Below are 22790 nucleotides of genomic sequence, written 5' to 3'. Positions count from 1 at the left end.
ACTATTCGTTGGTAAAAGTGTAGTTCAAGAGTTGGCGGTGGGTGATGATGACTAGCTGCCTACCCTCTCGTCTTACACCGCTAAATTAGGGACGGCTATCACAGATAGTCCTCGAGTAGCTTTGTGCAAAATTCCAAAAACAAACAGACACAAGAAAAAAGACGTATAAATTACACAAATCCAATATCTAATGGCATAATTTTACTAGCTTCATTTTACTTGTAGTTTAGCTATTAGTTCCTTGGAAATTTTCATAAGGCATTCAAAGACTATTGAAGCTAATTAAAGAAAAACTTTTAAATAATAATTTATCAGTGTAAACATGTAGACAAAATCTCACAATGTGTATATATTGACATTTCATCATATCCGACCGTTATATGAGAGGTATTAAACTTCACGATTACAAGGGCTTGAGAATAAAATTTTAGAATCCCATGCATATATAATCAACACAAGAAAATCAACAAATTTTGGGCTATCTCAAATTGCTAATATGGATGAGGCACTAGGAGTATAATTATAAAAACAAGTGAGCATGAGAAAATCCATTACATAGTAAGTAGTATTATCATGCTGTGCCAACAGTTTAAAACTTCCACCAAAACTGATATTTAAAAGAAAGACCTTGCCATAAGAGAAGTTGCCAAGTGGTATTCTTCTTCATCTCCATCCCAATGGATGGATGGATGATGGAATGTAGTTGTGGCTAGACAAAGTGTGGGCTAAATGTCAAAGTGGGTTATTGAAAGCCCCAGCCTTGCTTGTATGGGATTCTTTTAGAGCACATAAGACTGATGCAATTAAGAAAAAAATTGCCCAAATGAAGACCCAACAGGCTGTTATAACTGGTGGACTAACAAGCCAATTACAACCACTGGATGTATCTATCAATTTGTCCTTCAAATGCTTCATGTGCAACGAGTTCAAAAAATGGATGCAGATGGTCAACTACAAAGTGACTCCTACCAAAAGAAGGAAGGGACCAAGCATTCCAATTGGATGACAGTGGGTGAAAAGCTCATGGGACAGAGTGAAGACTAAAATTGTAATAAAGGCATTTAAGAAATGTGGCAAAAGCAATTTTCTTTATGGTAGTGAAGATGATATCCTGTTTGAGGAAAGTGATGACTCAGATGAGTGAGCCTTCATATCTTGATTTCATTGGCAGTGAATGCAGTGATGCACAAGATTTTGAAGGTTTTTATAATGAATGAATAATGTTTTTGCATTGAATGTATGGAACAGCCTTAATTTATTTCCTTTTTAACACTGTTTTTTAAAGACTTTGGATGGGTTTATGGCAAGTAAGAAGTTATTTTGTTTCCTGAATGTTTCAAAGTACCAAACCTTTTTTTCTTCCCCAAAGTTGTGAAACTGTGATAAAAAGGTATTTAAAAAATGTGATGTCAGCATTTTTTGCTCACATAAAAGAATTGCCTTAATGGCACCAAAGATAATATTGTTTAAGTACATGTGAGAGTGAACTTTCAGAACTTGTTTTCAGTGAAATCTGTGATGAAAAAGAAGAATTTGAAATTTTTCATAATGAATGAACAATGTTTTCATGTATATGTGTGAAACAACCATATTTTATTATATTGTGTACATTACTTTTGAAGTATTATAAAAAATAATAAAAGATTATGCTTATGTTAAACAAATAAATAAATGATAACTTTGAAAAATATTTTTACCTGAACGTAGTCTTGAAAATAGGGGATTCTTATGCACTGAAAAATACATTAATATTCAAACAGATCTCAGTAATTGTGTCTAATAAACATAGTTTATTTACATATTTACATATGTTTCTGTTATCTTATAAAGGACATAACAAAGTAATAACATTTGCAAGAGGGAGCATGTTTTTCTTGTCCAACCCCTGTACACAAATGGTAAGAGGAAATTTTTAACAAGAAATAAGCTGTAGGTAAACTAATGTGTATATCCCAGGTAACAGTGAACTCCCAAAGTTAAGTGGCAAAATGTTTTTAGTGACATATAAAGTGATAAACAATCTCTTTTGGAAGAAATGAGTGCATTAACTGATCTCAATTTTGTATTTTCATCTAACTCATAAAACCTTTAGACCAAGTTCATGGTTCCTTAATTGATTTAATACTGAATAAGAAAATATATTGACAAAACAGTTTCTTATTTCATTTTCATTTTTATGCAATCATAATATGATATAATTAATGAAGAATATATGTCCAACAAAATGTTTTATTGTGATGTCCAAATAAGAAAGTTCTGAATTAATAATTATTTGTTCTCTTTTATTATTATTATTATTATTTTAAAATGTCAATAAACACAAACAAATGGCATGTAGAAAATGTTCATAGATACAAAAATAAAATTATTATTGTGTGCTTTTAATACAAAGAACAAGTACAGGTGTAACTGCAGTTAAATGTATCAGTAGAGCTAACAATTGTGAATCTACATGCTATATTATAACATTAAAAAAATTAAGAATTATACAACATACAAGCTTACATAAGATAAACAGTTACAACAGTCGAATAAAGATAACTGTTGTCATCACCATTTCACCTAGTCATAACTGTTTATGTAAACTTAATAGCACTCATACATTCCCATTAAATTTTAAAACCTGACAATAAATGTATTACTTGGCAAAAAAGTCATCTACAACAAAATGGAGTTAACAAAATTTTGAATTCTGGCATTTCATGTCTACATTTACTTAAACTATACTTCCTGACCACATCTCCTCATTTTCATCAGGAAGAAAGAGTGAATAGTACCTACACTTTCATACCATACCATCTTGTATTTTGCAAAAGCCAAGTCTTAACCATTGGTCAAACTATACATTGTGTCTTAGGTCTCAACCTTAATTCTCAAAGACAGCATACAGTTGCTAGTTATACTTTTTCTTGAAATTTTCTTGAATTTTCTTGAAAATTGGTAATTTTCAATTACCAATAATTGAAAAACTTCTACTTGCAATAATATTATAATTGTAGAAAATGAACTGTAAATGTTTCATAATTATTTGAAGTATTAAATGTTCACAATAATTATACATGTATATCCAGTTCATGTACAAACACAAGCACCATTTCACAAAAGACAAGGGGATACAAACAAAGCTAACGTTACATTGACTATCCAATTCAGCTGAGGCCTTACGCTATGGTGTAATTTTTGTATACAAGTTAATCAGCCATAACTTGAAATGTCTCACAGAAACATCAGTTTATTCCCTCCTCCACAACTTAGAGGTGCAGTTGTCACTCCCTTGCATAAACTTTGAGTAACGCTTCATGTTAAAATATTTTGAAATATTAAAACCCATTTCTATTATAACTATTTCACAATACCTAAAATATGCTTGATTCTGGAAGAAACTGCTGTATCTAGATCATACATACCTCTATTGGCAAAGTATAAAGTATCCCACAACTGATAGCCATACTATACTAAAAAAATATATATATTATCAAAAATTACACTTTAAACTCCAAAAGCAATCAAAGCATTAAAAGCTTATATGTCTAAACTTTGTGTTAATCATGGGCAACTTAAGAAGAATGTAGAAAACAAATGCACAATTTATGAGATTTCTATTGTATTATCCCCTCCAATAGGTAACTAATTCAGTGCATCATCTGTGACATTAAGATAGTGAAAAAACTGTCCTGCAGATGCTAACTGGTTTGAGTTTAGGCAGCTCGTGCATGGGTGAACGGCTTCAGCAACCAATTCAATGAGTTGAGCTGCACTCTTGTTTTCCATTTCCTGATACATAGCTTAGGTACACAACCAACCTCAAAAATGGAGATGACAAGACCTTGTTGATATGCCACTAGGGAGAGAAACAACCTTGTTAATCGCAATTATAATTACCTCCTATATGCAGAATCTTGCAATATAAATGACTGAAATGCATGTATCTGCAAATCTTCTTTCTAAAGTGTGTACTATCAATGTTTTAAGAGCTGTTAATTTTACTAAATAAAATGCAATACTAACCAGTAACCTGCTAGTGTGCCAGTGATAACTTCAAGCCCTGTATGTTGCTATTCATATAATGACTATTAGCCAAATCTGTTAATACATCTCCTTGCTTTTAGCATGAAATTCATATCCTAACTAAAATCAAAAATTACATAATGATCTAATTCTGATAGACCTGGATGAACCAACAACCAAATTATATGTTAATACTAATTTATGATGCTCAAATATATTATCTATTAAGCAAATTAAATACATCAACTTGCTATTACACAAAAAACATATAATGGCTTGTAGCCAGAATAAAACTATCATTCTGCTTTCTGAATGAGCATCTTGTAATAGCTAGTAAGTTAAAATGGTACTTCAACTTGTTTTCTGTAGAAAAATTCCGTACTGGCTTAAAGCCAGACTAAATGTCATGCACTACATTTGCAAGATGTCAAAATGCAATTCATATCACAAAAATTATCACTAACTGCAATTTATAACAGATTAAGTTTTCTACTAAACAAACATAGATATATGCTGGAAAGCCAAAAAAAAATAATAAAATACTACATCTAAGGGAAGGATAGCAAGAACAAGTATACCAATACCTTAGATGAAATACAATTAAATACAATTTAATAAAAGTACATTCAATGTCATTTAAAAAAAAATTGTGGTCACAATATATACATCAAAAATCAGGGTATAAATTGTAAAGAACATTATGTAATGCACCGATTTTTCAGATACTGGCAGAAGTAAGAAATTGCACTGGGGGTACACTATCTGTACAGTTTAACCTTAACTTGGCTGCCCTTGCATGTTTAAGTATATTACAGTAATACCTTAACATATTGGTGTTTGTGTCCAAACATCTTATTAAGCACTTAAGTGCTAACTTCATGTGTAGTTTTGCTGTCTCCCCATAGATGTATTATATTATTTCTTTTTCTTTATTGTTATATTTTAACTTTAGGAGGAACAATCTACTCACATCTGTTCCATTTTTCTTTTTTTCTCTAGCATTTGAGGCTGACAAATATCAGATTAAACTAAACATCAGTGTACCCCAATAAAATTTGGGTCTTACTTCCACCATGGCACATTACATGAGACCTACCTTCTTATGTTTTGTGTCCTGCAATTCAATGTATGAATTGTGGCTGTGATTTGTTTCATTTTATCTTCCTTAAAATAACAATTATACATAAAAAATTTTATTTTTATCACTTATAATGTGGTTACCAATGTTGCAAAGTTACTTTATCTTTTAACAATGTTTAGGTACAACAAGAGATTTACTGCAACCTGATGTTTCATATTATTTTACTGTTGATATTCAAAAATACATGGAATAAACAGAAAAAAAAAAATTAACATCATAAAAGCTACACAATCAATCCAAATTGTCTGGAAAAGTGAACTTTCCTTTATAAGGGATAAGTGACACAAGTTTCATGATTTCTAAATTATCATATTCTCTAAGCTAGCTAGAGTGGCTAAAGTTATTTCATGAAATAACCAATTTGTACATCATTAGCTTTTAGGAAAATAATTTCAAATAAAACAAAAATTATAACTTTTCTGGAATGAAAATATATTTCCAATAAATGCTTACCATTCTCTCACATAAACAGCTATTTTTCTTCAGTATTTCAGGAATGAAATAGAAGCACCAGTTTCAGTGAGTAGGAAGGGTGTGAAGTGTGAGTGAAGGTACGTACCTGCTGAAAATACATTTTCAGCATAAGAAAATTATAACTTACAATAAAGTAAATTACCTCCAATCACATAAATAGCTACAATCCCACAATGAAAAGGAAGAAGAACCAGTGCAAGGGAAAGAGAGAAGCATTCTTCAAAACCATCAAAAGGGCACTATCAAAAATGAAATCTTTAAATAAGATCATATATGAGAGATAATACCACTTCTGTATCAAATACACTCTTTGGGTGTGTAGAAAAAAGTGTTGCAGATATGGGTGGAAATAGAGAGTACCACATCCAATAAATAAAGAACTATGGTTGGATCAGAATTTTAACTACGACACGTGAAAACAAACAAAAGATGTAACTGTCTAGAAATTCAAAAACGTCACAGGGTTGATTGATTGATTGATTAATTTAGTGTGATATGGCACAAAGCAGCTAGGCTAACTGCGCCAAACGTCTGGTAAAAAGGTAAAAACAAATTAAATGTAGTAAAATACAGAAAAGGAAATGAAGGTAAAACAAAACATCATTGAAAAACAGAAAAAGCATAAAATCAATGTTGACACCTAGTCTACAATGTTAAGAGAGAAAGCAGAGTAAACGAAGTTGTAAAGTACTTTCTCTATCAAAATGGTAATGATCATAACCCGCCAGGAAGACTAACAGGTAAGTACAAGAACCACCATCAGCCACCTGAAGTTAGCCTTTCCAGTCCTGGTTCCAAGTTATGTTGTCATAACAGCCATTATCAAAATGTAAAATAATAGAAGTTTTAAAAGACATACAGCAAAATCATAATAATGAGTAGCCAATGTCCAGTAAAAAGGTAACAGTAAAGTAAATGTAGTAAAATTTGTAAAAGTAAATGAAGGTAAAAACAAAACAGCAATTAAAAACAGAAAATTGCATAAATCTGATGTTGACATCCAGTCTATAAAGTTGTAAAGGACTTCCTGTAGCAGAATGGTAATGATCAAAACCCACCTGGAAGACTAACAGGCAAGTACCAGAACCACCGTCAGTCACCTGAAGTTGGTCTTTCCAGTCCTGGTTCCAAGTTATGTGTCATTATGGCCAGTACCAAAGGGCAGAGTAATAAAAGTTTAAAAGACATGCAGCAAAATTGGAATGACAACTCCCCAGGACAACGAACAGGTAGTTCAAAAGAATAGTTCAAACAGCAGCATTAATCACCTGACATTGTCCTTTCCAGTCCTGGTGTCGAGTTATTTAATGTTCTGGCCATTTTCCAATTTCAAATTAAAAGAGAGATTGAAACTTTGAAAAGGGAACCACAATTAAAAAGGTGTAATGAATAAATATCCAACACTTAAATGAGATTAAAAAGATTAATGGCCATTAAAAAACTAAAAACTTTATCAAGGTGGACAGTGTCACCATCACCAATAACACCAATGTTACTGATAAACCCTGGGAAAAAACATGTTTAAAATAGTGCCATCGTTGACAGTCGTAACGATGGCAAGAAAGTAAAATGTGGCTTACAGTGATTTGAGTGTTACACAAACTACAGACTGGTGCAACAGTTCCAGATAAAAGAAAACGATGAGTTAAAAACCTGTGACCAATGCGTAGTCTACTTAGAACAACTTCCTCCTTCTGAACCTTATGGAAGCTAGATGGCCAAAGCCCAATATAGGGTTTTATTAGAAAAAGCTTGTTCTCGCGTTGCTCACTCCAAGTGGACTGCCAGCTGACATGGAGCCGAGCCTTCAATACAGGACCATAATCTATGTACAGAATATGTACAGTGGTGATAGTGCCTGAGCAGATAGATTTAGCTGCCGTGTCTGCAAGCTCGTTCCCGCAAATACCAACATGGCCTGATATCCAGAAAAACTGGATAAAAGTAGCAGTTAATGAGAAATGAGCCAGTCGGTTTTGAATATCAGCGAGAACAGGGTGTGAGCCAACGTGTAGCGATTCCAGGGCCAGTAGAGAACCAATCAAGTCAGTGTAAATTGTGCAGTTGGAGTATTGCTCAGCTACAATATGATCCAGGGCAAGAGATAAGGCATACAGTTCAGCAGTGAACACAGAAGCTGTAGAGGGGATTCTGTGCGCAACCACCGAACTGCAGCAAACCATGGCAGAGCCCACTGAAGTACCTGATTTGGAGCCATCTGTATAAATTGGATTGGAATGATTGTTTGAAAGATGTTCATTAAATAAAAGATGGTACTTCCAATCTGGAGTACCTGCCTTTTTCAGATGACTGAAAGAAAGGTCACATTTGGGGCTGTAATAAGCCATGGTGGGATGGGCTGACTTGTGGATTCTGCAATGTTATCCAAGGACAGACCCAATTCATCCAATTGCACCTGGATGCAAAGGCCAAAAGGAGCAATGGCAAATCGTCTGTTCTGAAAAATTACGGCCCACTGAGGAAGGAAAACACATCCCCAGGTGGGATGCTTTGGTAAGGAACGAAGTTTCAAAGAATATAGTAAATATAGTTGCAAATGGAGAGGTGCAGAGAAGGTTCATGAGATTCAACATATAAGCTTTGAACTGGAGAGGTGCGGAAAGGCCCAGTGCAGAGTCGAAGTCCTTGGTGATGAATGGGGTCCAGCATCTTTAAGGCCTTAAGTCTGGCACAGCCATAGACCATTGATCCATTGTCGAGTTTTGATCGAATAAGAGCACGATATACCTTTGACATAGAACATCGATCTGCTCCCCAACTGGCAGTAGAAAGGACACAGAGGATGTTCAGTGCTCTTGAGCATTTGACCCATAGCTGCTTTAAGTGTGGTAAAAAGGTCAGCTTACAGTCAAAGATAAGCCCAAAGAACTTGGTTTCAGGGACCACGGGCAGTGAAACTTCACCGATATGAAGTTCAGGATCAAAGTGAATACCCAGTTGGTGGCAAAAGTGCATGCAAACGGTTTTAGAGAGAAAAAATTAAAACAGTTCGCCATAGTCCAGTTCAGTACACGATTGAGGACAGTTTATAGTTGCCGCTCAATATATCTCATGTTTGACGACAGACACGAGATGTGAAAATCGTCGACATACAGCCAATTCGCAACAGTGAGAGGGAGTTGTTCAGTGATGGCATTTATCATTATACTAAAAGTGTGACACTCAAAACACAGGCCTGAGGGACTCCAAATTCCTGTACAAAAGAATGGGAAAGTGTCGAACCCACATGAACTTCGAATCTCCTGTCCATTAAAAAATTTTCAATAAACATGGGTAAATGGCCACGTAACCCATATGTATGGAGGTCTCGCAAAATGCCATACCTCCATGTTGTGTCATAAGCCTTCTCAATGTCAAAGAATATTGATACAAGATGTTGGCATTTGAGAAAGGCTTCTCTGATTTATGTTTCAAGTCGAATTAGGTGGTTTGTGGTGGAGTGTTGTCATCGGAACCCACACTGAGTGGGCGAGAGGAGGTTGTTTGATTCGAGGAACCAAACAAGATGAGCATTAACCATCTCTTCTATGGTCTTACAGAGACAGCTCGTCAAAGCAACTGAACGGTAGTTTGAAGGAATCTTGAGATCATTCCTCAGCTGAGAGAAAGGTAAAATAATAGCCTGGTGCCAAGCATCAGGAAAAACATTCTCCTGCCAGGTCCGGTTAAAGACAATTAGAAGGACATCAAGAGAAATAGGAGATAGATGGTGCAGCATGTCATAGTGTACATCATCAGGTCCAACAGATGTACTGCCAGACCGATGAAGGGCCATTTTCAGTTCCACCAGTGTAAAGGGACAATTATAGTCAAAGAGACAGTTAGTTCAAAAGGAAAGAGGTGAATGCTCTGCCTGAGTCTTGATGGCCAAGAAGGTGGAGGAACAAGCAGAAGTGCTAGATACCCAGCAAAGCTTTCACCTAGAGTATCAATGATGCTCCGGACATCAGCCACCTCCTGACCATCAGAGAGTAAGATCGAGAAGGGGACAGAATTGTAGTGCCCACTGACATTTCGAATCCAGTCCCATATGACCTTGGAAGTGGTGGTAGAAGATATGTTAGTTGTGAACTTAATCCAAGATTCCTTCTGGCTTTGACGTCTTACCCACCTAGCTCGTGCACCGTTGGAAAGCGACGAGGTACGAAAGTGTGGGATATCTACAAAAAGTATCCAAGGCCCATTTTTGAGCCTTCCGTGCTAAGTGGCAAGCAGGATTCCACCACGGACGAGGATATCGTGGAAAACGTGTCGAGGTTTTAGGAATACACTGAGCAGCTGCTTGTATAATACAGCCAGTTACCGCTGCCACACAGTCGTCTATTGATGGCTGATTCACGTTGGCAGGATCAAGTTCTGCGAGAGCAGTGAAAGTGGACCAGTCTGCCTGATCCAGCTTCCACCGGGTCACGTGGGTAGGGTGGCATCGACTACAGTCAGTCTCTCTCAAAAGTATAGGAAAATGATCACTGCCTAGAGGATTATTGTCAACCCTCCATGAAAAATGGGAGAATAATGAAGGGGAGCAAATTGAGAGATCAATAGCGGTAAAGAACTGACTAGATGCATGAAAATAAGTGGAAGAACCAGTATTGAAAAGAGAAAGGTTGTGATCAGAGAGCATACGCTCTACAGAGCGACCCCTCACATCAATAACAGCACTTCCCAGAGGGGATGATGTCCATTAAAGTACCCCAGGAGTAAAAAGGGAGACGGCAACTGATCAACGAGAGCATCAAGGTCTGATTGATCATATGTCTCTCCAGGGGACAGATAGAGAGAACAAACAGTGATGGTATCACCTAAGGAAACATGGATGACTACAGCCTCCAAGGGTGTGTTGAGTGACAAAGACAGGATGTGCGCATGCTGATCAACCAATAGTGCCACCCCTCCATGCACTCATCCATCACACAGCCTGTCATTTCTGTACAGAAAAACTGCTGAATGGTGACTGTATCAGTAGGTTTTAGAAATGTTTCTTGTAAGGAAAGACATACAGGATGGTAGGAAGCAATCATTGTTTTGATATCATCCAGATTAGAACGTAAACCTCGACAGTTCCATCGTATCAAGGTGGCCATTTTTAATGACGGATAGGCAAAGTGGCTGAAGAACCCTTCTGTTTACGACCACGTCTTTTTCCTTACTGTCCTTAGTGAAAGGAGGTCTATCAACCTCCATGGATCCTGCCCTAAGTCGATTGGGCACGCCTTTGTTATTGGAAGGGGATTCCAGTAACTGAGGACACAAACGAATGATTGTTTTGACTCTTGGGGTGGGAGAAAAAGATGTATCAGAAGAAATGCCTGTATTTGAAACTAAAGGATGTGGAACTTGAGGTTTGTTGGAATGTACGGGAGGAACAGAGATGGGTGTGAAAGTCGATTCATCAACCTTTTTAACCATGAAGGTCAAAAGGCTTTTCATTTGTTTTGAAAACGATTCTCTTAGAGGCATAGACAGATCTGTCTGCACTCCCACTGTAGTTGTGGAACAAAGTGCAGCAGCATATGTCCGAGATGGAGTGGCGGGCAGCAATTTCCGAGCCTCAGGATAACTAATGTTATGAGTTGTTTTCAAATGCTGCACCTCTTTTTCCTCCAGCATTTTGGGCAAGAACGAAAGTAGGAAGGGTGAGAACCATTGCAGTTGACGCAATGCGGATCCATGTCACATTCATAGGCATCGTGGTCCTTGCCACCACAATGAGCACGTCAGGGAACCACGACATGATGTCTTTGAGTGGCCAAACCTCTGACATTGGAAACATCGGAGAGGGTTTGGAATGTATGGCCGTACCCTGCAAATTAGACAACCTACCTTGATGGTGGCAGGTGCACGTGATGATGTAAATGTCAAAACGAAGGTATTTGTTGGCAGTGTAACTCCATCTTTGCGAGTGGAGATGCGCCTCACTGCAGAAACTCCTCGAGTGGAGAGACCAGCGAGAATCTCTGACTCGGGGACGTTCTTCAAATCCCTCTCCATAATAACTCCTCGTGATGAATTCAAGGTAGCATGAGGGGTAACCTCAATAGGTATATCCCCCAATTGCCATTGAATTCAAGAGGAGTTCACTGTGTTGGGTTGTGAATGTTTCAACTAATATGTCTAGAGATCGAAGCTTCTTTACTGACTTTGGAGACCCAGCAAGACCCTCAAGTCCCTTCTGAATAAAAAAGGGGCCATTCGTCCTGAAGGTTATTCTGAAAGAGATTGTAATATAAGGAAATGAAGTACGTGTGTTACAGATGTTGAAGATTGCTGCTCAGAGTCTTCAAGATGTGGTCGTTTACCTATTGACTGGTTTTTCACTATTTTATTATAATTTTTTAAAGAAGGATCCATAGGAAGAAAGAAAAATTTCGGGACCCACTGACCCCACACTCCATGGAGCCCTATGAGGGGACGCACTACAATGTCATGCAAGGACAATGCAGCAACGCCACAGTTTCGTGGGCACCATTCCCAAACACCAGCATCAGGCACAATGTTCACAACACCCATTGAGAACTTCCAACACTGGTACTTGGTTGACTCTAGCCCAAGTGGACCAGCCGATTGACCCAAGGGGGGCCACCCAAAGGCCGTCAGTCTACAGGAATTCAAGGCCAAAGTGGTGTGTTAAGGTTGGAACCCTCAATCACCAGGGTCCTCTCTTCCCTTTCACGGGTTGCCACGCACGGCAAACACGTGGTTGGACGTTTAGATCCCAGAGAAGGTAACCAGACAGAACAGAACCTTTCCTGGGAAGTCCCCTCACCACGCACAGGAATCCACACCGAGGGGACGTCACAGGGAAAAGTATTCTACAGAAAGCAGAGTCACCAAAAATTTGGAGGATAAAGATGTCACTCGTTTGAAGAAAGTGTGATGAGACAAAAAGTCAATCAGCAACAAGAACAAAAAGCACCAAGGAAGATAAATAATCCAGAAATGGAAGGAGGAAGTAGTAAACCCGAGGTCATAGCTAATCTGATCAGCTAACAACAAATAGACAAAGAAAGAAAGAAAAAAATTAAAAGGAAAATAAAATGAATGGCTTGGATAACATATCTCCATAGAATGCATTTGAGGAGGAGAACTGATGGTTCTTTATGGAGATGTTTTTAAGAATTCTTACCCAAAAGAGATAAGAATGTGGGGTATGTAACAGGAATAACATATCCCACCAGAAAACCTAACAACCTAGGCTGACTGTAGAAGTATATGAGCATATTGAAACAACCCCCATTTGGAAGGAGCTTACCAAAGTCAGACATCCAATGAATGGTGTAGGTAAAATCCCCAAAATTGTAAAAGTCTGATAAAATGCAGACCATCCCACAAAAGATACATAGAACTGAAACAAATTCAAAAGTGAAAAGCACAAAACTGGGACTAAATCCCTTAGTGAAAAAAAAAATCTAAGACAGTGTCCTGAGAAATGGGAAATAAAAATCTGTATCATGGGTATTCCAAGACATGCATAAATACCCCACTGGAATGTGATCAAAGACAAAACATGAAAACAGGGTAAACCCAAGAAGTGATTGAGGCAGGATCAATCAATCTTGAAATTCAATCAGCATCGTGCATACAAGACAAATGGAGGGAACCTTCAGGTAAGATAAGTAAATGACAGGAAATTGGAGGAGATGTGAAAAAATATAATAGAATAAAACAAAGTGCAATTAAACAATTTAATAAAGCATGGTAAATACCCCACTTAATCCTAAGTCTACAGGATGAGCCTCAAAATTTGAATTGTGGAGAAAAAATATTTATCTTAAGTCCATTTTAGCAGTGGATGGTAAACATAAATTAGCAGTGAAGAAGTAAAGAATCCATATGTGAAGGGAAAAAACTGAAAATGTCAAGTTCTCCAGTATGGAGGAAAGGAGAAGGTATCCCATCAAAATCTCTAAGCATAGGAACACCTACTAAAGAAGGTGGAAATTAAACATTACATGTACAAGAGTAGATTGGGCAGTATGAAGTTGAAGAACTATGTTGAGGAAAAAGGGCATGACATCAAGAAGATAATCTGCCTGATGGTAAGTCAAGGCAAATATAATTAATGTTTCTATAGGGTTAGGCATGTACCCACTTTCAAAAGAAACACACAAACATTATAAAACAATGTCAAGATAAAGAGAATATACTGTAAAACGTATCTAAAACAAAAAGTGGCTGAGACAAGCCAAGTAAATGGTTGGAATTTTTTTGCACAAGAAGGTTCTGCAGTAAAGGTTGAGGAAAGTTCAAAATATATGATCAGCTTGAAATGGGATCTGGCATTATAGAAAGAGAGTGAGCAATAATGGGCACAGTTATGGAAGATCCCATACCTCAGGGGCTTACACAAAAGAAAAGGTTTGAATTATAAATTAAACAAAATCACTGGTAGGAAACTGTAGCAAAATAAATATTGATTGTAAATGTTAGATATTGATGAAAACAAAATGGTTAATCTAGCTATTGATTAACCTGGAAGAATAATCACAAGTATACTGAAATTAACAGACACTTTTTAAGCCTAATCGAATAGTGCAGGACAAAGGATACCGCTAAGCTCTAAAATAAAAAGCTTAACCTAAAAAAGTTGTACAGTACTGGGAGAAGTTAGTGTTGACCCAATCTAACACAATTTATGTCATATAACACAAATGACTACAGACAATATTAAAAATAAATTATTCAAAAACCTCATAATGTCTTATATCACTAAAATTGGGGGACTGTATGTGAAACACAAGTGAGTCTCCAAACTAAAAATGAGGCCTGATAAAAGTCAGCTCATTGATTGATCAATCTACTAACGAAGTTGAAGCCAAACATTTTCTCATAACGTATCGCCACTTGAAGACTGTATAAATGTGCTGATAGTACACATTACCTCTGGAGTAACAACATAGTATTTATAATGCAAAATGAATAACGAAACACAACTATGTTGGCAGAAGTAAATAAAAATGTTTAGTAACGAAAGAAGATCTGTAACCAGGTAAAAATATAAAATAATTCCATTAATAGCTCAATAAGTTAGAAATTTCACTATAGTATAATAAATAATAACTTTGTTGAGCGAAATTGACAGAAAGATGTATAAAAAATTTAACACCTGAAGACAGTAGAAAATAACATTACATCACACGTTTTGTCAAACCACGAATAATAGTTCAGAATCAAACAAACATGCATCAAAAAAGTTTGTCGCACTGTTGTTGGTAGCGGGTTATACATGATAATTTACATGCAACACACATTGGAATAAGTTAATTACAGATGGGTAAGAACTTTAGGGCTTGATGCATGTGTAAAACAATTTTGCATTGAGAGAGTAGTACCGAACAAGAATAGTCATTTATGTGAGTGGAAGTTACCTATCAGTATCAGAAAACATTTAAAGATAGAATAAGAATTCATTGATTCATTGAAAATTTATTGCCTAATCAAATTCATTCTTTCCTTGTGATTCTTCATCGTATTATGTGATGATTTGAGGCTATTGTTTTGATTTAAATAGTAGAAATAAACAAAGTTCTACACAAAAAACAAGTATACTTTTTCTGTAGCCTTTTCCCAATAACTGAAAATTTTAAGTGAATATAAAGTAAGTTGAACTTACTATTTACACCTCATAAAATTAATTATGGATGAAGATTAAATATCTTATACTAAATGACTCAAAAGAAAGAAGGTCCAGTTTGAAAATATTCAGATGGTGACAAAATAGGTATAAAAGTGTAAAATGGAAGATTCTGAAACTTCAAGATCAAAATCTACATTTTTCAAATAATGTTCTTCTTCCTTGAAAGTATCACTGCGAAGAAAAAAATCAAATAAAGCAAAAATATTGCTAGTTTTCTTAAGTATCAAATGCACTAAGCTGGCTATTTACAGTTTAATAGAAAACAATGTTTGAGCATTTCAACATGTACAGGCATATATATATACTTAAATAGTGAAATTGTTGGAACAAGAAAATATACAAAAACGGGCTGTCAAACAAAATAAACAATTTTCTTATACATGATGTGAATATAAAAAATTAATAACAATAGAAATATATATATATGTAAAAGAATACAACAACCTTCTTTGATAACAGATGTTGGTAGCAATACTTTTGGTTGTGGTTCTCAGTAATGCCTATCCATATAAACAGTTATCACAAAAATGAAGTATTCACCTCTGTTACCTCTATTAAATATCAATGAGTATTCCACATTACCAAATGATTCAACACCATTGAAAAGTCTCACTGCAGCTGTTTCTACACTTAAAACTCTTGCACCTGAGGATGTAAAAAATGAAGAATGTTTACATGTTATTTCATGATTTAAGTTCTAAAATAAAATGCCATTTACATAACAAATTGAGTAAAAGTTCACTATGATCATTTCAAACTGAAATTGGTGAATAAATATCAAGTAAATGTAAAAATAAAGTGAGTTTAACAATTTATATGCACAGAGTGGATACATTGAGATGAAACAAAGAAAAGAGAGTGACATAATTGTTTCACTTTGAAGCAAAACATTTAAATGAAAAATAAATAACATAAAAGTAAATGCATAACACTATATTCCTACTGCTTCATTAACTTCATGCCTGTCCCCCACCAGTACAGTGGTATGTCTATGGAAAAACAATGCTAATATCAGGTGTTTGATTCCCCTTAATGGCTAAGCAGATAGCCCAATGTGGCTTTTCTTTAGAAAACACATACATACTTCTTGCCACGCTCCTCTGTATGTGCAGCAACTGCTTACAGAAATCACCAGGAATAATTTCATTCTAGACACTTTTTTTTGTGCATTTTGAATTTTGTACAAAGCTATGTGACAGAAACGTGTCCAGATGTATAGTATCAAAAACACTCAATAAATGTCATGACCTGTGCAATTGTGCTTTACATATTAACAAAGAAAACCAAAGTCTTAATCAATAAATATACATAAGAGATAATGAAAAATGAAATATATAGTAATAGTACCTTAAAAACAACTAGCAGTGTATTTAAAAAACAATTAAAGAAAGTGTGAAATTTGTACTGCATATCTTAGCAATAAATTTAACCTATATCAGCTGAGGTTTTGCTGTTGGAACTTCATCAGGCCTAATATTACAAGATCAAGTTGAAGAGTAAAAGTCATTTCTTTATGTAACTTTATTGTCAAACTGTGTTTACTCATCTCTGTCATTATAAACACAATATAGTTACTAAACTGTGAAATTGACAAGTCTAAGTTTTATTGTTAAAATGATACCCTGTGTATGTATGTCTGTGCATTAGCATACATCAATCAGAACTGGCTGGTACAGTTACCATAACGTTTTGTATTATAACCCAGGAACTTCCTGACTGAATACATGGGCTATTTTGTTTAAGAATTTTGCCTTAAAAGGAAGATAAAAACAACTTGAAACAGAACACTTTTTTTTAAAAGACTTGAAGTTTTTACCATCCATATGGCTTGTTCAATCAATATATCTTTTGCATTGTAACTTCATACTATTTGTTGATGTACATGGGTTACTTTGTTTTAAGATTTTTACTTCACAAGAGGAATACAAAATCGAAAATAGAGCACATTTTAAAAATAAACTTTTGGCTTTGGTTGAACGACATTACTACTTCATCAGTTAACTCTCTCAATATAAGTTCAGTCCATATAGCCAACCACGTGACCTCTTTGCACTTGTTTAAAGTCTTTTTAGATTTAATACTTCTAATATTTAAAAAAGTGTATATTTTCACACAAAAAATTATATTTTTAGTGAAGTATTTTATTAAAAGTAAAATAAAACTTTGTCGATGAAAACATTAAGTTTTTTTAATAGTTCATTTGCAGAGTAGTTTTTGTTTCGAAATTAAAAATACTTTTCCTCATCACAAAAATCGTAACTTTATTTTGTGTAAAATCTCCTCAGTATATTTCAAACATTTTTTTCACCTAATTCAATGTTTTATCTCATATTTTCTCTACCCCATCTCAACCTAAAAAGATTCAATTTTACATTTTAGTTACTTTTATAATTATACACCATGAACAAACATGAGAAACAAGAAATAAAATATTTATCCAATTTTCTTTTTTATTTCTCTCAACTATCAAAGAAAGCTAAATATATATTTTATACCACTCATAGTATTGCATTTAATAAATTTTATTTAACTACAAAATGTCCCAAACAATATGTGCTAATGATGTACACAGTAGGCATATTCCCTTACCTGTCAAATGTTTCTGGCTTTCTAACCATGCAGCAACAGTCATTACAACTTCATCAAAACTGATCATTAACTTCCTATCAGAACAATGATTGTACTCTGAGGTGAAACTGACATTTAACCATTCATAAGATGATATACAATATGTTATTTGAAAGATGAAAAGTATGAGTGCATGTACTTTACAAAATATTCCATGATTAATTTACGTTTTAAATCTAATATCAGAAAGTGTACTTGTTAACTGTAATAAAAGTTGATCTGAAATATTATTAAACTTTCTCTAATTTATATAAGTAACTAACTAACCATTCTACAAATACTGAGAACATAGATGATCTCTATTTCATCCATAACATGGCTAATTGTCATTCCTTAAACCTGAAGTGTTGACAAATATTAAGTTACAGTATTATTAGTTAAGTCTGAATAACAGAGTCAGATGGTTAATGGAATTTGATAACTGATAAATTGTGCAAAACATTCAACTAGCTGACTATTCACATGAGATTTCAATAATTGAAATAAGAACAAAAAAACTTACTAATTTTTACCAAACTGAATAGCCCTCAATTCACTGAAAACAAAGAAAAATTAAACATTTTAATAACTTAGAAAAACAAAACAAAAAACTTAAAACCAGACACTTGTCAAGCATTTTATTAAACTCTTTTAAATTTATTGCCTCTAGAATATCTGAAAGCAACTCATTTTGAAGGCCAACAACTGTTTTAGACAAATAAAGTTGTCTGAGCTGAACATGACTCATGTACTGCCACAGTTTTCTTGTATCCTTTGTTCCACTATTCTCAATGTTAAATATAAAAAAGGGTGATGCATTAATATCATCAATTTTCTTTAAAATTTTAACACTTCAATCAGATACCCTCTAACACTTCTTTTTTCAAAACAGAACACTTTGAAAGATTTAAGCCTCTCCTCATATGGTAACCCTTCCATCCTAGGCACCGTTCTAGTAACTCTTTTCTAAACTCTTTCCAACAATTCAATGTCTTTCCTAAGAAGCCCAAGATATAACACAGTATTCCAAATGTGACATAACCAGTGACCTGTACAATGAAATTATAACCTCCTTGAATTTTTATCGAATATTTTTGAGGATACAACCTAAAATCCTATTTGTAACAGCACATTGCTTGGATGGCTTTAGAGACTGATTGACTGTTATGCCAAATCCATTCTTTCACGACACTGTTAAGGTTATTGCCATCCAAACTATAATTCAACTTGTGATAATTCACATGCAGTACAATTACTAAAGTGTTGAAATGTCAAGTATAAGTAAACTGAGGATGAGATCATTATAATCCAAATACAGTTATTTTAGTATGGAATCACTGAGTGTTAGTATAAGTGAGATGAAGAATAAAAATCTTTATAATTCAAGTATGGTTCATTATAGTGTAGAATCATCAAGTGTTAGAGTACAGGAAAACTAACAACTTCAATTCCAATACAGTTATTACAGTATCAAATCTTCAAGTAATCCACGATGACAAGAAAACCCACATGTTGAGAAAATTATATATTTAAAAATGACTGTATGGGTAGAGAAAGCACTAGTAGAGGAGCAAACAATGTCAGGTTCACAAAGAAAGAAAGGGCTACTGACTGGTAGCTGACCACTGTTTTCAAACATGTGGTCATCTACTGGTCAGTAACCGTTTCTTTCTTTGTGTACCTGACAATGACCGAACAAGGTTGAAACATTGTTCACTCCTCTACTAGTGCTTCTCTACCCATACCAGCCATTTTTAAATAGTACCTTAGAAAATATATCATGATTAATTCATGTTTTAAATCTTATATCACAAAGTGTACTTGTTAACAGTATTAAAAGTAGATCTAAAACATTATTACACTTTCTATAAGTTCTATAACCAACTAAAGTGGTTATAAAGTGGATAAATAGATTATCTCTATTTCATATGTAACTTGGCAAACTGTCTCTCCTTAAACATGAAGTGCTGACAAATATTAAGTCTAAATAGCAGAGCCAGATGGTTAATGGAATTTGACAACTGATTAATTGTGCATAGCATTCAACTAGCAGATTATTCTCACGAGATTTCAGGGCCTGTCATGGCCTAGTACATTAAGGCGTGCGCTTCGTAATCTGAGGGTCGCGGGTTCACGCCGATTCGCGCCAAACATGCTCGCCCTCCCAGCAGTGGGGGCGTTATAATGTTACGGTCAATCCCACTTTTCATTGGTAAAAGAGTAGCCCAAGAGTTGGCGGTGGGTGGTGATGACTAGCTGCCTTCCCTCTAGTCTTAAACTGCTAAATTAGGGACGGCTAGCACAGATAGCCCTCGAATAGCTTTGTGCGAAATTCCAAAACAAACAAACAAACTCACGAGATTTCAATTAATTCTAATATCAATAATGATAATAATAAAAAATTACCCATTTTCGTTAAACTGAATAGCTCTGAATTTACTAAAAACAAAGATAAATTAAACATTTTAATAACTTAGAAAGTTGTAATAACTGAAACAGTAATATGCAGAAACATTGTTTTTATAAGTTGATTATTTGGGGACATTAATCAAATTAGTTGTAATTTTGACAAATCAATTATTTCATGAGACTCTAATAAGTGTAATCAGCCATGAAAGATTATACTTATCAATTGAGTTAATCACCCAGCTCTATAATGTAATGTAAACACTGTCATTTTACAAACCCAAAATTTTACTTTTCTTGATAGAAATACAAATAAAAAAATACATGTTGTAGAATATGTATTATTACTGAAAACAATTTTATATATTAATACAAGTGTAGCAGAGTTCCTGAAATAAAATGTGTGCTCCTAGAAAAACAGATTTTACATTATCAAAGCTATTATCCTCACCTGCAGCCTTTAACCATTCTTCCATTTCTGCCCTAGTTTGAGTCAAGCCTTCAAACTTAAACATGAAAATACCACAAGAGAGCTGAACTAGTAGAAATGTTTAACATGAGCTGCAAAGATGGTTTTGAAAGAACCCCAGAGTCAAAATAAGCTTTTGCATATGTTACTCTGAGAATGCAAAAGTAGGAGATAGTTTTCTTTGCATGTTCTGTATATGATGTTCTTTGAGTGTCAAAGGCTTGAGAACCTCCTAGAGGTGGATATAAAATGATTAATTCTATTTACTCAAATTTCAGATACATATTCAATTTCATAAAACTTATTCTAACTGAAATATCCATACTTCAAGAGATGCTCATCATTAAGTCTACTTTTTTTTTTTTTTCTGTTACCAGTAAGTGTAATGAAAATTATATTCAAGGTGTGAAAAATATAATGGTCTAACTTATCCAAACAGCAACATGATTGAACTGTAAGTTGACATTTAAATTTAGAATCCCTGTATAGTATACATATAATTACATAATTACAGGGAATTTCATACTTCAATTCAGTCAAATTTTAATTTTTAATAAGTCATGCAAGAAGAAAATCTACTCTTTTGTTAAATTTGAAAGACTCTTACATCCATTACCTTGTCACAGCAGCATTCAGACCAGTTATGTTGGAAATTTTGTGTGCAATACTACAGTGCTTATGACTAAATACAATACTGTGTGACAGTGCAAATACTTTTGTGAGGTGGTAGGTAATAAACATTTGTTGAAACGTTGGAATCAAATGCATAATTTCAAAATTCATATACACACTTTCATTTCCCAACAAAATAATTTTCAAAAAATAACAAATCAGGTCTTCTGTAAGAGGAAACATTTGTCATTCTCACAACTCCTTCAATTATTCACTTAAATTCTCCTAAATGTACTTGCCACATTTTATCTTTATTTTAACAGACTGCACATTGCAAAAGCAAATTCCTTCTTCTTGAGCAGACCATTGAGAAGCCTTAAGCCTTTCACATCACACTAGAGAACTGTTCAAGAAGTATGAAGGATAAAAATGCCTCCTTCAGACAAATTTGCTGGCACAATAACATCAACTCCTAGTAGAAAGAGAAATATAAATTTTAACTAACATCTCAGATTCCTCTTCAAAACTGTACCTCAAAATATGAATATTGAAATGAGATTTCAAATCCAATGAAACACCTCATTAATTTTATTTAACCTTTTCAAAACAAGTTGGCAGAAAATAAGTAATACTGCTACATAATTAATGCATAATATACTAAAAGCCAACAGGCATTGATCTAGCATTTGATAAATAATGGAGTTTGCTAATCAATTAGTTGTCAAGCTCATCACTCAATAATTTTTTTTCATGAGACTCATATTCTTATTTTCATATTGTTTGCAGATTTTTAAGAGACCTTTTCTAACCACCATTTATTTAGTATCATAGTTAAGTTAGTTTTTTAATCATAAACTTTTAATGTGATACGCAAAGTAATAAGATGAAAAAAAGGTTAATACCTCTCTGTGAATTTCTCTTAATATATTTTCACAAAACACCTCTACTAGAACTAAATTAACTATTTATCTATTAGAAACTATTACTTTTACATTTCCTCTAAAAACTAGCAAAGATTCTTGTGATGGATTATGATACTTGATATTTAATTCAGTGCAAACAGATTCACCCAGGTTTTAGGAAAACAATGTCAACACAACATTTACTATTATGTATTCAAATTATGATGATGATACCTAAATTACTTGCAACAGTTAAAATTATCCATAATGTGGAAATCAAAGTACTATAAGAAATATTGTGATCATGATAATTACAAAGAAACTTCTTATTTCTTATATATATTAATAAATACAGTAACTGTACATTTCTGATCAAAGTAACTAGAATGTAAAAATTAAAAATTTACTTCGTTAGATAAAATTTAGCAGAAATATTTTTTTTCACTCAAAGGAATGTATCATAACATATATTATTTAAAAACATGTAAGGTAACCTGAAATTTTCTTTATCCT

General features: G+C 34.3%; 1 protein-coding gene and 1 pseudogene across 7 annotated transcripts in view; both read right to left on the bottom strand.

Moving 5' to 3' along the window:
* The window catches only part of LOC143227465 (chorion peroxidase-like), a 62267-nt pseudogene that overhangs the window by 24918 nt on the left and 14559 nt on the right, over positions 1 to 22790 (bottom strand). The gene's annotated exons all lie outside the window — the stretch shown is intronic.
* LOC143226159 (uncharacterized) lies at positions 421 to 20983 on the bottom strand. Of its 6 annotated transcripts, XR_013014403.1 has the most exons (5): positions 20746 to 20983; positions 18412 to 18444; positions 15831 to 15926; positions 5603 to 5711; positions 1769 to 3841 (listed from the first exon to the last, which is right to left on the bottom strand). XR_013014403.1 is itself a non-coding variant. In XM_076456751.1 (3 exons), the coding sequence occupies exon 1, from the start codon at positions 7969 to 7971 to the stop codon at positions 7057 to 7059; it is 915 nt and encodes a 304-aa protein (XP_076312866.1). In that variant the 5' UTR covers positions 7972 to 8772; the 3' UTR covers positions 421 to 1733; positions 3689 to 3841; positions 5603 to 7056. The 6 variants fall into 5 exon arrangements, 4 of the variants coding, with proteins under 4 accessions (XP_076312866.1, XP_076312867.1, XP_076312865.1 ...); XM_076456751.1 differs by lacking the exons at positions 15831 to 15926; positions 18412 to 18444; positions 20746 to 20983 and adding an exon at positions 421 to 1733 and having other exon boundaries at positions 3689 to 3841; positions 5603 to 8772; XR_013014404.1 differs by lacking the exons at positions 15831 to 15926; positions 18412 to 18444; positions 20746 to 20983 and adding an exon at positions 14335 to 14606.

Source organism: Tachypleus tridentatus, chromosome 9 (genome assembly GCF_004210375.1).
Source record: "Tachypleus tridentatus isolate NWPU-2018 chromosome 9, ASM421037v1, whole genome shotgun sequence".
In the NCBI taxonomy this organism is placed as follows: Eukaryota; Metazoa; Arthropoda; class Merostomata; order Xiphosura; family Limulidae; genus Tachypleus; species Tachypleus tridentatus.
The sequence above is the reverse complement of the archived record's forward strand: the minus strand, read 5'-3'. Positions and strand labels throughout refer to the sequence as shown.

Bases quoted from the DNA above. Each gene is read 5' to 3' on its own strand.
- LOC143226159 (XM_076456751.1), bottom strand. From the start codon at position 7,971: ATGGCTTATTACAGCCCCAAATGTGACCTTTCTTTCAGTCATCTGAAA.